Source organism: Oncorhynchus gorbuscha, linkage group LG04, assembly GCF_021184085.1.
Source record: "Oncorhynchus gorbuscha isolate QuinsamMale2020 ecotype Even-year linkage group LG04, OgorEven_v1.0, whole genome shotgun sequence".
Classification (NCBI taxonomy): Eukaryota; Metazoa; Chordata; class Actinopteri; order Salmoniformes; family Salmonidae; genus Oncorhynchus; species Oncorhynchus gorbuscha.
The window spans coordinates 20,618,728-20,634,197 of NC_060176.1; the positions used below are offsets into that span (position 1 = coordinate 20,618,728).

At 40.7% G+C, this 15,470-nt stretch overlaps 2 protein-coding genes across 2 annotated transcripts in view; both read right to left on the reverse strand.

Moving 5' to 3' along the window:
• Window positions 1-7,068, reverse strand: part of LOC124033818 (protein FAM189A1-like) — a 136,836-nt gene extending 129,768 nt beyond the window's left edge. The window contains exon 1 of the mRNA XM_046346171.1: window positions 6,308-7,068. Coding sequence (XP_046202127.1) covers window positions 6,308-6,532 — 225 coding nt within the window. The 5' untranslated portion in view covers window positions 6,533-7,068. The remainder of the gene's footprint in view (window positions 1-6,307) is intronic.
• A 792-nt stretch (window positions 7,069-7,860) lies between these two features.
• The window catches only part of LOC124033821 (tight junction protein ZO-1-like), a 151,960-nt gene continuing 144,350 nt past the window's right edge, over window positions 7,861-15,470 (reverse strand). The window contains 3 exon segments of the mRNA XM_046346175.1: window positions 7,861-9,699; window positions 11,410-11,553; window positions 15,108-15,325. Of these exon segments, the coding sequence (XP_046202131.1) occupies window positions 9,605-9,699; window positions 11,410-11,553; window positions 15,108-15,325 (457 nt within the window). The 3' untranslated portion in view covers window positions 7,861-9,604.

Consider the following 15,470-nt stretch of genomic DNA (forward strand, 5'->3'; position numbering starts at 1 on the left):
TTCTCTCACTCACACACTGCACACTCAGGGGCGCAACTTTGGTTTTAGAAGGGGGGGTTCAGGGGGGTCCTTACATTTTTGTGGGCATCTAAAGCTAATTTCCTGCTCTTCTACACAATCTAATATGACCCATGGCCCTTCTAGCCGTCTCTATTCAGAACAACAGAAAGTAAGAAAAAATGCCCACAGTCATCGAACCAGGTAGAATTATTATTAAATATTTTTAAGACTGAACTAGATCAATGATAATTCAATAATCAATATTGTGTTGCACCTTTAACAAATAGCCTAATAAATTAACAACTCTTACAAATAAAGTACAAAGACTTTTGATTTTTATCAGGACATCCTCCATTTCACATTTTAGCCAGACAGCCCAGCCAGCCCAAGCCACCTGCACGCCCAACACCCACCAGTCTAGTCAATAACTCAACTCTCTCCCGAACACCACAACTTCCTTTTCATTTTAAATATATATATTTTTAAATATATGTCTCAAAGGAAGGGTTTGGAAAAGAAAAGTTTAATAAAAACACACATACACCTACACATACAGTGCCGACATTTATTGGATATTTCAAACTTTTTTAACAAATCAAAAACTGAAAAATTGGGCGTGCAAAATTATTCAGCCCCTTTACTTTCAGTGCAGCAAACTCTCTCCAGAAGTTCAGTGAGGATCTCTGAATGATCCAATGTTGACCTAAATGACTAATGATGATAAATACAATCCACCTGTGTGTAATCAAGTCTCTGTAGAAATGCACCTGCACTGTGATAGGCACTGTACATTAACACACAGAAACAGTACATCCTCCATATAGTTAATATCATAGGCCTAATAGGCCTACTGTAGAGCTCTTTTTACTTGCAAACAATATAGCTGGGTCCCCCCGTCCTGTCCCTAGAGGTCTACGGCCCTGCAGCACCCCAAACCAACACACCCCACTCAGCTTTTGGATATTAGTGAAACATTCATTATTGGTTTCAGGTGTGTTAGGCCAAGGCCAGAGTGACAACCAACGGTATGGCAGACCCTGCAGGCCAGGACTGAGCAGCCCAGCAGCTAGGGATTGCCTAAATAGGTACAGTATCTCCCCTTACGTGGGCATGTTTTCAATGCAGACTCTTTTTGTCGTACAGTATTCCATATAAGGCATCCAGACCTTTTGAAAGTTGCACAGTATATCCTTAATCATGTAATAAATCAAATCTAGTGATACCTAACTTGACATTCCTGCCATCCATTGTGACATTGTGGGAGGATAAACAACTTTCCAATTAATGGCAATGCATTTCTTAGCCGCTATAAATGCTAGGTTACACAGTTTCTTCTAATGACAGTCTCCAGTATAAACATTTCCAAACAAACACAAACAGGGAGAAGGGAGAATCTGTAGACATGCTGATATAAAATAACATCTTTGCCAGAATTCAGCCAGCCTTCACAAGACCATAACATATGCAAATATGTCCCCTTTTGTGTTTTACACATCAAGCAGAATAATACAATTTCTGAGTGCATGATATGTGTATGATAGAGAATAAAAGGTTGTATCTGCAAAAGGTCCTAAATCCAGCGGGCTGAACCCGGGAAAACGACCAATCTGAGGTGTCCGCATGGTCCTAAAGCACACTTGTGTTTTGTATCACATCTCAATGATAAAACTGGAATTTCAGAATGTGGGGGCGTCATGTCCTCCCCGTCTCCAGTGAAAGTTGCACCCCTGGCCACACTGCTTGTAACAACTGAGGGTGAAAATGAAGCAGTTGGTGGGCTGGGGGAAGTGACTCAAGTTCCAGCAGCAGAGGACTTTTTTTTTTACATGAACAATGAAGTGAGGGAAGGAAATCAGCCTCGGACACAGACACAGAGTTCAGCATGGAGTTATTTAACAGCCTAGTAAGATGAACAACTTATGATTCATACCAAACAATGAGTAACAATGCTTAGATTTTCTTGCTCCACCACATGCTCACGTTTATCGTACAAACTGCTTTCCCCTTAAAAACACACATAATAGAAAGGCAATCTTTCCCTACAACTACTAACCTTCTACAATGAACACAAATAAAAACAACATGTAAAGTGTTGGTCCCATGTTTCATGAGCTGAATTAAAATATCCCAGAAGTGTTCTATATGCACAAAAAGCTTATTTCTCTAAAATGTTGTGCACAAATTTGTTTAAATCCCAGTTAGTGAGCATTTCTCCTTTGCCGTGATAATCCAGCCACTTGACAGATGTAGCATATCAAAAAGCTGATTAAACAACATGATCATTGTACAGGTGCACCTTGTGCTGGGGACAATAAAGGGCCATTCTAAATTGTGCATTTGTGTCACACAACACAAAGCCACTTGATGTCTCAAATTTTAAGGGAGCATGCAATTGTCATGCTGACTGCAGGAATGTCCACCAGAGTTGTTGCCAGATAATTTTATGTTAATTTCACCACCATCAGCCACCTACAACTAATTTAGCAGTACGTCAAACCAGACTCACAAATGCAAACCACGTGCAACCACACCAGCCCAGGACCTCCACATCTGAATTCTTCATCGTCTGAGACCAGCCACCCGGGCAGCTGATGAAACAGAGGAGTTTTTCCGTTTGTAATAAAACCCTTTTGTGGGTAAAAAATAATTCTGATTGGCTTGGCTTGGCTTGGCTCCCCAGTGGGTGGTGGGCCTCTGCCCAAGTTGGTGGGACTCTGCCCTCCCAGGCCCACCTCTGGCTACGCCCCTAAACAGGCATGTGGAATCCATAGATTAGGGCCTAATGAATTTATTTCAATTGACTGTTTTCCTTACATGAACTGTAACTCAAAAGAATCGTTGAAATTGTTGCATGTTGGGTTTATATGTGTTCAGCATGCATACACTACATGGCTAAAAGTATGTGGACACTTGCTCGTCGAACATCTCATTCCAAAATCATGGGCATTAATGTGGAGTTGGTCCCCCCTTTGATACTATAACAACCTTCAATCTTCTGGGAAGGTGTTCCACTAGATGTTGGAACATTACTGCGGGGGCTTGCTTCCATTCAGCCACAAGAGCATTAGTGAGGTCGGGCACTGATGTTGGGTGATTAGGCCTGGCTTGCATTCGGCTTTCCAATTCATTCGAAAGATGTTCGATTGGGTTAAGGTCAGGGCTCTATGCAGGCCAGTCAAGTTCTTCCATGCAATCTCCACAAACCATTTCTGTATGGACCTCGATTTGTGCACGGGGGCATTGCATGCTGAAACAGGAAAGGTCTTTCCCCAAACTGTTGCCACAAAGTTGGAAACACAGAATCATCTAGAATGTAATTTTATCTGTAGCGTTAAGATTTCCCTTCACTGGAACTAAGCGGCTAGCCCGAACCATAAAAAACAGCCCCAGACCATTATTCCTCCTCCACCAAGCTTTACAGTTTGGCAGGGAGCGTTCTCCTGGCATCCACCAAACACAGATTTGTCTGTCGGACTGCCAGATAGTGTAGCGTGATTCATCACTCCAGAGAATGCGTTTCCACTGCTCCAGAGTCCAATGGCGGCGAGCTTTACACCACTCCAGTCGATGCTTGGCATTGCACATGGTGATCTTAGGCTTGTGTGCGGCTGCTCGGCCACGGAAACCCATTTCATGAAAGTCCCGACAAGCAGTTTGGAACTCGGAAGTGAGTGTTGCATCCGAGAGTTGGCGATTTTTACGCCCTTCAGCACTCTGTGGTCCCGTTCTGTGAGCTTGTGTGGCCTACCACTTCACGGCTGAGCCGACATTTCCACTTCACAATAACAGCACTTACAGTTGACCGGGCCAGCTCTAACAGGGCAGAAATTTGACGAACTGACTTGTTGGAAAGGTGGCATCCTATGCTGGCATGTTGAAAGTCGCTTCAGTATGGGCCGTTATACTTTGTTTATATTTGTTTATGGAGATTGCATGGCTGTGTGCTAGATTTTATACACCCGTTACAACGGGTGTGGCTGAAATAACCGAATGCACTAATTTGAAGGGGAGTCCACAAACTTTGGCCGTGTAGTGTACATATATGTTGAGTGAGTGAATCCCAGGAATTGATCTCCTGGAGCATAGCCCGACCTGTGAACTTTCACCCCAAGGTTGCTTATCTCCGACAACACACAAACAAGCACACACACACACATATCCCCTTTGACAGAGACCACCATCACCCTCTATACACTGCCTCAATTATCCCTCTATAATTAATGGAACTACCTCCCAGCTTAATGCACTGGCTGGATCTCTGGCAGGAAATCAAGGAAGAGTGCCTTCATAAATATTTAGAGAAACTGTAATTCAATTTTCAGGCGCAGAAAACAATGTCCGTACAGTGTGTGTGTGTGCATCCGTGCATGTGTGTGTGTGAGAGAATAATTACTTTTAACACAAAGTGACAGGGAAATATATTGATAAGACCACTCTCTCCACAGGGACTCTCTTCACAGGAAAAGTTAGACAAATATGACCAGCACCACATGGGGACGGTGCCTGTACCAAGAACAGCCCCCATCACTGATGGCCCAGCTGCAAGCTATGAACCTCTAACCTACAGACTTCAGTAGAACTTAGACTGGTCTCATAGACTAAACGTAACATAGTAAACAAAGATCTGCACACGTTTAACCCTATCACGACAGTTATAGATCTACAGCAAGTAGGCCTCACTGCATGCTTTTCATGATCAGTAAATACCAATTGGTCATGTAATTTCAGATATGTGAGGGTAGCCTCACAATATCTCTAAATATTTGCCACAATTAATTGGATATTTGAGTGATATAAAACAAAAGTGAACTTTACCTGACAAGTATGAGTGGTTTAGGTTCATTCCCCATCCTTTGTGGGGTCTGCCTGTCAAGCAGCCGAAGGGCGCATTTGCCGAAGTAACGTTACTGTTTACTTTGCAAGCTACCAGTAGAAACTTGGCTAAACAGTGGTAAGTAGACCTCAATATATATTTTTTATTCAACCAACGTAGACTTACGTAGTGAAGTTAGCTAACATTATCCCATTTCAACAGTTTTTAAATAGTGTTTAATCACAATTACTGCTGGAAGACATGATAGGCTACATTGATTGATGGACCATGTCAAATTGGCTAGCTAGCTAATAACAGATCACATGAATATGGCTAGTTAACAAGTTAACTTTCAGAGGATAAATTAGATTGCTATGTCCAAATATTGTTTGATTTGCTTGAAATCTATAGTGGTGATGACAGTAGTCAGACTGACAACTTTACCAGGACAATGTCAATCTCTTTCCAAAAGCCTAATCTCTGATGAAGAAAGCTAAATGGCACATGTTGTTTGTTTTAGCTAGCTAGCTAGCTAGCTACATGACACGTTTTATCTAAATTATATCATCAACTGATTTCAGCCAGTGTATTGCGGTGGATTGACTGCATTGTTTGAAAGGAATGTTGGAATATTGGCAGTTAATTTGAATTGAATCATTCCTCTAAAACTAGCTGGCTAGCTAGCTAACAAACATACAGTGCAGATAAATTCTTCAAAATAATGATTTAGACGATATCTTATTACAGTTCTGGCAAAACCGTGGTTGACCAACTCCATAATAAGAAGGTTAATGTCCATTCTAGTATTCTAATTCCTAATTCTGTTCGTAACATTTCATACGAAATCACACAAATTAATACATACCATCCCAAACAACATTTCATACTAATTTCAGTGTCCTGGAATTTAAATTACTATGTTACGTCTCCCCTGAGTCAAGGTTGCAAAGCCAGTAGCCTGTATGTGAGACTCCCATCCATAAACAAGATGAGAGCCAAAATAGCACTGAGTTCTAGCTGAGAGAAATCCTTCACACCGTGCTCCAAACATGCATGAGTATTTATTTTGAGCAATACTATTACAAACAAATTGCAACAAGGTGACACAAAAAAACAACTAATTAATCTTACCTAAATGAGAGTAGATATTTCACAACGATAGGCCATCTGTAGGCCTATGTCACAATAGGCTACTGTAGCCTATACAACACAATGCCAAATGAAAGCGTTTAAAAGCACTGATCAGTTGGTGACAGTCAATCAACGAAATAATTTATGGCATTAATGTTGATTTTACAACGTCTGCATAATTTACAATAAAACACGTGTTGTCCCAACTGGACATGCTTACCAGGTGTGAGCACGTTCCAGATCTGTTTCCCGCGAAATGGGTCAATTTATAAATAACAATAAACAGTGAGCCACAACCCCCCCCCCACACACATAAACTCACATGTTGGATGAATATTAATACTTAATTAACGAAATACTTACAGAGAAACCTGCCCAAAATGGACACGAATGTCTGACCCTTGGTGAGGTAGTGAGGGCCAGAGCAGCAAAACTGACTGCCAAAATCAGACTTCCCAAAACCATCTGAGAAACTCCGAGAGAAAGCATTATCCGAGTCCGAGTCCGAAACTCTCTGAGTCTGGAGAGGCTACGGGACAGGGACGCGGGGCTGAGCGAACGACCTCGGGGCATTGCTTGGACTGGCATTGTCACGAAGAAAACAGAGTAAGAAAACAGAGTGTATGTATCAGCTATTGAAAACAATGGGTTAAGCTATTTCCATCAGCATCCAAAAGTGGCACCTAACAGCAAAGCAAGTAACCGATGTCCAAACGTTAAGCTTGATAAGCAACGGTGTCCAAAAAGCAAATATCAGTCCTACGAAATGGTTCCTTTGAAAGAGTCTCCATTAAATTGCTTAATTATCCCAAGATGCAGATGCGTAATTGTCGGTTATTCTGAAGGCTACAACAGTGTGATGGATGAGATGCGCAGTGACTTTCTTGTGCTGCTACCCAAATCGATTTCGCAAAAACACAGGATAACGCGCTATTGGCTAAGGTAACCGGGTTCTCGAGGAAAAGCTTGAGAAATGGTCCATCAAATCATATGCTCCCTTATTTTCACTGCTACAGGATACATTTTAAAGACCCCAGCAAGTATAAACGTACAGCTGAAATGACACGGGAATAGTGTCGCCCTTTAACGTAGTATTCTAGTATTCCGCTGTCAAACGCGCGGCAGGGTACCATGCACAGAGAGCGTGGCCGTGGGTATGATGTTTCACACAGGCGCAGGGTTTTCACAGACAGCAAACTACCCGCGGCGGCAGGGGGAGATGCAGCTAGCGTGTTTGGGGCAATCAATACTACGACGGTGCCACTTCGCTTCCCCAAAATAGCCTTATGCGATTGCGTCTACAAATAATTAGACTATATGAACATTAAAAGGATGACCATGCTCTTATCATTTGTGAAGCCATGCACTTATCCTTTGAGATGTCTATGAATTGTCTGAATTCAAATTCATACATTTCTTCAAATTATAGCCTCCAACCAAATGTTTGAATGATCCATCTATAATTTATACAGACAAGCCTACGTTATTAGATTCACAAAGGCTGAGATCCATCAATTGAGATGAAGTACAATACACTTTTAGTACATTGGGAGTAAAAGCATGCATTTGCCTTAAAACAAGTTGATACTCTCCATATTTGTAATGCTAACACAGTCCCTAATCTTTGAATTACCAGCCTGCTGTGGTGCTGACCTTGCGGAGACAGCCACAGGGCTCTAGAGCACCATCTGCATCGGCCAAGCTGGTACTGCACTTAAATCATGCCGCAGTATCTGAAGAGAATAGAAATTCTACAGCAGCCACCCCCCCTCAGCTCTGTAATGGACGAAGATCAAACTGTAGAAATCCAGTCTAAGCAGAACACGAACATGATGACATATTTCACCTGAGAATCCTTTAAACTATTAGAATGGAATATTTGGCTCATAAAAAAAAAGATGAAACCCCAGAAAGACTTTACTTTAAAAATGTTTTTATTCATTAATACAGTGGTATACTTAAAATTGTGTCACAAAGGAGAAAAAAGTCAGCCACACGTGAAGAGCTAATATCCAATTGAAGCTGTGTTATCATATATAAAGAAAATAGTACTGGTGTGCCGTAATATATGGTCTATTAGTACAAAAATACATTTCAGGGCACAAAATAATACAGCATCCAGTATCACAAATAAATGGGGGAGACAGAGCACACCCTTATGAGGGAGACAGAGCACACCCTTTTAAAGAACAGGTTTGAAAAGTTGTTTAACCCAAGCACTTTCCTCTTTTGCAAATAACCATAAAAAGATTGTGTGACAATTATTATTTATATGTAGTGTGAATATATTGGTAGAAAATGTGGATTTTATTACTGCTAATAGTTACAAGTTCCAAGGCTCAAGGGTATAACCAGATTAGAAAGTAAACCATGGTCAATTCAATTATTTTTTTAAACAGTTTTCTCTAAGTTTTATACAAAATAACAAAGACATACAAAAGTTAATTTACAAACCAAGAACCAAGGCCATATGCTAACTTTATGTACAGCCACTTGTCTTTTTGTCATGTTTTTCTTTTTCTTCTGAAGTCATATTCATAGCAGATAAAGAATACCTTTATTCGCTTCAATTGTTCTTGTGCGCTAAACCCAAGTTCATTTATACAGTGGGTTGACAAAATGGCAAGAGAACTTCATTTGTCCATAATTTATCATCATAACTTAGAAGAACCCAGAGGTTTTTACTGAAAAAGTGAATAATATGCAGATAAGGCATCACTGCTTGTTAATGTAAGAGGGTTTTAACATGGTGAGGGAGAACTGAGCAGGCTTCTGGACCTGAGTCATAGCACATGCATAGATCTTGATACAGCAGGAGTAGAATTCTGGTACTCAATACAAAGTGAATCCAAGGTCAGTTTACAGAAAGAAAGAAAAAAGGAAAGGAAGGAAGAGCCATTCGAGTCACAGGATGAACATGTTCGAGGCATTGAGTTAGGCTTTAAATCCACCTCAAAGTATTCCACCTTCATCTTCATTTTCTCTTCTGCGGATGCTTGCCTACTTCACTATCACCATAATCATTACCACAGAGCCATACATTTAGAAAATGTGGCTCTGCATTGACATCATCACTTTACTGCCCACCTCCCTGGCACAGAATTTCAAAACCATCACAAATCTGTCAAATTAACCGCCAAGTCAGCTAATTCAAACGGTGACAAAAAAGGTCTGATTCTTGAATTACGATTTCTAGAATTGAATTTAAAATTATATTTATACCATATACTATATATACTGTATGCATATATAGTATAAATACACCTACATGTATGTCCATCTACTTCAAAAGTAAAAACCTCAAACCATTTTCCTGTTATGTAACAATTAAAAGTTAAAACTTTGCGTATAATGTGATGAGTTACTCAGTGGCACAGGGCATGCATTCCATCACTGGTTAAATCGTTGTGTGTTTTGTATTTTCTTCAAGAACTCGGAAAGAGTTAAAGGACAGCACATAGGGGCAACTTCAGTCTCCTTCCATCTTCCATGGGCACAGTAAACAACACTGGAGCACTGGGTGTAAATACATCATTGTGTATGGTCCACCCCTGGATAAATGGTGTGTGTGTGTGTGTGTGTGTGTGTGTGTGTGTGTGTGTGTATTATCCATCCTTTCTCATGGTTTCACATTCAGTAACAGGCCAGCTGTTGCACTCTTCAGAAGTGGTCGATGAGCACAGACACACAGTTGGCTCCCACAAGGTAGTTGGGGTCTCCAGGGAGAGACTGATTCTGCCAACTCTTGGGATCACCTGAGGGGGAGAGAGAGAAGGAACATGGTAATGATAACAGGTGGAGAAAGGGTATAAGGTTCATAATACATAATGCACTTCTTGCTAAACTGACAACCAGCAAGCTCCAAAAACTAAACTAAAACACCCTCTGTTCCATTAAAGCCATATATACATGCTGTTTTTGGTAAGATGTAGGTGACAGAAGTAAATTTCACATTACATTGCTAAAACCACTCTTGATTTCAAATTATAGCTCTTAAGGATAGAGTATGTACTGGCAGCGACTGTAATTTGCGATTAATGGCCCAAGCCCAGGCCTTGAGCCAAGAGTATTGCCTCCACAGAAGAACACATTTCAATAATTGTTTAAAAAAATGGCTTTAGACTCAAAACTGTTTCTTCCAAACCACAATGCAGTTGCATTTTAAAGCACCGTTATTTCAGATAATTGCTTTCATTCCCTCGGGGCCATGTGAGTAAAGTGAGTTATATGAGATCTTCAGATCAAAGTACTGAACAATTTCAGGCTTTTAGCATGCTTTGTTGTTCTGATAGGACATCACAAGTGAGGATAATGCACCCTAATCATTATAGTGTATAGCCTAAATATCAAAGGGATTTTAGCAATGACAGGTCCTAACAGACAGGATCCATATGAGGACCAAGAGGTATTTAACTGATTTTACTCAGATCAATTGTCAATGACTCCGATTATTTGTTAGAGGTTCACAATTAGTCAGTGCAGCAGGAGGAATGTTCACTGTGAAACTCATAATGACATCAGTACATTAAGGTAATGTTTTGTCAGAAGCAAACTGATCATGTGTGGTTTCCAAACCAAACCAAGACCATTAAGCCACACACTATGCTGCTTCCTTACTGGAAACTCCCATTGGGCCTGGGCAGCTCAGCACCCAACTAGAAAGGAGTCAGACTCAGTGAGGAGCAAGACACAAGTAGAGCCTAAATGAAGCTAAAGGGCCTTGTTTTACAATAAGAGGATTAGAACACAGCCCTACAAACAAACAAGCCAACGAGGCAGCAGTAGGATAATTTAGCCCTTCATGTCCAATTCTAGCTGAGAGTAATTAGTAGCTAATCCACGGCTGTGCCAAGTTTACCATTAAGACATATAGAGAGGAGCGGAGGGAGAGCAAAGAGTTGACTCGTTTCTGTTCTGATGCTGTTAGACAGATCTCAGATCCAACCCACAGGCTGTTCTCACATACACAACATCTGTTAGTACTGAGGGAGCCACGCGTCTGTCTCTGATAGGGTCCTCTTCCAAATTTAAGAGGACCGCTGACCGCTGTGTTTCAGGATAGACGTTTGGGTGGCTATGTGAGAAAAAAAAATCACTTGTGGGAAAATAATGTGGAATGATTCACTACAACAAAAGACCTTACTAATCTTATCAACACAAAACTGATCGGCGGGATGCATGTCCAATGGAACCATATCAATGTCAAACAGATGACATACACACTAAGCGGAGAAAAGAACGGAAAGAAAGATGTTTCAGCATGAAAAAACAATGACAAGAATAACTTTGATCTGAAGACCACATCAAATAAATAAAGATCAGTGGAGGAATGAGTGAGTGAACAAACCGAAACACCAAATTAAAAAAAACATCAAAATCATACAAAGTGACCCACAACCATATCAGTTTGTCACAAAGCCAACCCAAAGCCCCGACCCCAAAAGGACAGAGAGAGGACAGCGTACCCGACGAGGAGTCGGAGGATTTTAGAGCAAAAGACCAACCATCTGGGGTCATAGACGCACAGTGAGGTAAACGCAGCTCCACAGGCTTCAGGAACTTGAGGCCGTGAGGGCCACACATCACCAGCGGGCTGAGCAGGGTCTCTCCTTGAAACAGATACACACCACAGGGTTAAAGGCTAATACACATACATGTACACACAGCGTTCCTAAGATCACTGAAGCTGTTGGGCTCCTTAGTGGGTTTAAACAGACACGGTGAACATAAGACAATGAGAACCATTAAAGACCAAAGGAAAATATACATATCCTAGAAAAAGGTAAAGAGAGAAGACGACAGAAGAGAGAGATGATAAATTATCTGTGAAAACGACATTATCTCACGAATACATTTGGATAGTAAAATAACCCCACTGCGGACTGATACATTATATACAGCGACTATCATAAGTATTCACCCCCTTGGGTTTCTTCACATTTTATTGTGTTACAAAGTGGGATTAAAATGGATTTAATTGTCATTTTTATTTGTCAAAGATCTACAACAACAAAAAACTCCGTCGAAGTGGGAAATTGTTTTTATTTTTTTGATTAATGAAAAATAAAACACTAATTAATATACCTTGATTAGATAAGTATTCACCTCCGAGTCAATACTTGTTAGAAACACCTTTGGCAGTGATTACAGCGGTGAGTCTTCTTGGGTAAGTCCCTGAGAGCTTTGCACACCTGGACTGCGCAATATTTGACCATAATTATTTTCAAAATTCTCAAATCTTTGTCAAGGTGTTGAGGATCATGTCTAGACAGACGTTTTCAAGTCGTGTCAAAGATTTTCAAGCAGATTTAAGTCAAAACTGTACCATGGCTACTCAGGAACATTCACTGTCTTCTTGGTAAGCAACTCCAGTGTAGATTTGGCCTTGTGTTGTAGGTTATTGTCTGGCTGACAGGTGAATTCATCTCCCAGTATCTGGTGTAAAGCAGACTGAAGCAGGTGGGCCCGGCACGCGTCCAGAGTCGCCGCAGCCAACCACCAACCAAACCCCCACCGATCCACCTTCGTTACCTCTAGGATTTTGCCTGTGCTTAGCGACATCACTTTTTTTTTATCCTGAAAAACTCTCCAGTCTTTGCCGATGTCAAGCATACCCATACCCTGATGCAACAATGCTTGAAAATAAGGAAGCATTTACTCTGATGTGTTGCGTTGGATTTACCACAAACATAAGGCTTTGCGTTTAGGCCAAAAAGTTTATTCCTTTGCCATGTTTTTTAGTTGTTGCAGTATTACTTTGGTCCCTTGTTGCATGTTTTTTAATATTTGTTATTCTGTATATTTGTATTGTTAATTTCAATCTGTCATTTAGGTAATTATTGTGGTGTCACTACAATCTTGTTGATCCATCCTCAGTTCTCCTATCACAGCCATTGTAGCTGTTTTAAAATCACCAATAGACTCATGGTGACATCCATGAGCAGTTTCCTAGATCCATCTTTGATGTGTCTAGGTGGTTTAATACATCATCCACAGCATAATTATTAGCTTGACCATCCTTAAAGAGACATTCAATGTCTAATTTGATATTGTTACCCATCTACCAATCACTGCCCTTTTTATGAAGCTTTCGAAAAGCTCCCTGGTATTTGTAGTTGAATCTGTGATTGAAATTCAATACTTTACTAAAAGACCTTACAGATGTTGTATAGTTGAAGTCGGAAGTTTACATACACCTAAGTTGGAGTCATTAAAACTCATTTTTCAACCACGCCACAAATTTCTTGTTAACAAACTATAGTTTTGGCAAGTCGGTTAGGACATCTACTTTGTGCATGACACAAGTCATTTTTCCAACAATTGTTTACAGATTACTTCACTTATAATTCACTGTAGTACAATTCCAGCGGGTTAGACGTTTACATACCCTAAGTTGACTGTGCCTTCCAGAAAATGATGTCATGGCTTTAGAAGCTTCCGATAGGCCAATTGACATCATTTGAGTCAATTGGAGGTGTACCTGTGGATGTATTTAAAGGCCTGGGGACATCATGGGAAAATCAAAAGAAATCAGCCAAGAGCTCAGAAAAAAATTGTAGACCTCCACAAGTCTGGTTCATCCTTGGGAGAAATTTCCATATGCCTGAAGGTACCACGCTCATCTGTACAAACAATAGTATGCAAGTATAAACACCATGGGACCACTCAGCTATCATACCGCTCAGGAAGGAGATGCATTCTGTCTCCTGGAGATTAACATACTTTGGTGAGAAAAGTGCAAATCAATCCCAGAACAGCAGCAAAGGACCTTATATCCACAGTAAAACGAGTCCTATATCGACATAGCCTGAGAGGCCACTCAGCATGGAAGAAGCTACTGCTCCAAAACTGCCATAAAAAAAGGGGACTACGGTTTGCAACTGCACATGGGGACAAAGACTGGAGAAATGTCCTCTGGTCTGACGAAACAAAAATATAACTGTTTGGCAATAATGACCATTGTTATATTTAGAGGAAAAGGGGGGATGCTTGCAAGCCGAAGAACACCATCCCAACCGTAAAGCATGGGGGTGGCAGCATCATGTTGTGGGGGTGCTTTGCTGCAGGAGGAACTGGTGCACTTCACAAAATAGATGTCATCATGAGGCAGGAAAATTATGTGGATATATTGAAGCAACATCTCAAGACATCAGTCAGGAAGTTAAAGCTTGGTCGCAAATGGGTCTTCCAAATGGACAATGACCCCAAGCATACTTCCAAAGTTGTGGCAGAATTGCTTACGGACAACAAAGTCAAGGTATTGGAGTGGCCATCACAAAGCCCTGAGCTCAATCTCAAAGAACATTTGTGGGCAGATCTGAAAAAGCGTGTGCGAGCAAGGAGGACTACGAACATGACTCAGTTACACAAGCTCTGTCAGGAGGAATGGGCCAAAATTCACCCAACTTATTGTGGGAAGCATGTGAAAGGCTACCCGAAACATTTGACCCATTTCAAACAATTTAAAGGAAATGCTAACAAATACTAATTGAGTGTATGTAAACTTCTGACCCACTGGGAATGTGATGAAAGAAATTGAAAAAAGCTGAAATTAATCAATCATTCTCTCTGCTGTTATTCTGACATTTCACATTCTTAAAATAAAGTGGAGAGCCTAACTGACCTAAGACAGGACATTTTTACTAGAATTAAATGTCAGGAATTGTGAAAAACTGAGTTTGAATTTATTTGGCTAAGGTGTATGAAAAACTTTCGACTTCAATTGTATATATGGGGCAAAGAGGAAATGGTAGTCATTAAAAAATAATGTCAGCACATATTATAGTCCATGCAAGTGATTATATGATTTGTTAAGCAGTATTTTACTCCTGAACTAATTTAAGCTTGCTATAACAAAGGGGGTAAATACTTATTAAATACTATATTTTTGTTATTAATTTGTAAAAAAAACTGTAGAATTTTCTTTTCACTTTGACATTATGGAGTATTTTGTGTAGATCAATGACAAAAAAATAAACGCAACAAAATGTGAAGAAAATCCAAGCGGGGTGAATACATCTAATACCCACTTTAAAGCTAGCAATTAAGGTAGCTAAAAACACTTAAAACTGAAGAATAGAATATCTTCAGACTGAAATAATGCTTGGCAAAAGACCCCATGTGAAATCTTCTAACTCCCGTGTACCATGAACCCATGTCTGACCTTTCTCCTTGTCCAAGGGGGGCAGGATGCTGTTGTCCCGGCAGACTTTGAAGTAGATCTCCTGTTCTACGCCCTCGGGGATGGCCCCCTGTGGGATGATGATGCTGACACCCGTCTCGATGGAGCTCAGCACCCCTCCATTACAGTTGAAGACCCCCCGGGCCGTGGCCACCACTGTGTGACCTTCATCCTCATCATCATCCTCCAGAGCACTGGGGCTACAGGGGGAGAGAGTTGTCAGTCAGATACCAGAACATGGAGCCAGTTAGAGCCCGCCTCTGAAACATTTGTGACAACTTCTGGACAGACAAAGGCATTGGTATCATTCAATGTGTAAACTATAGAACTGTAAGAAACATGACC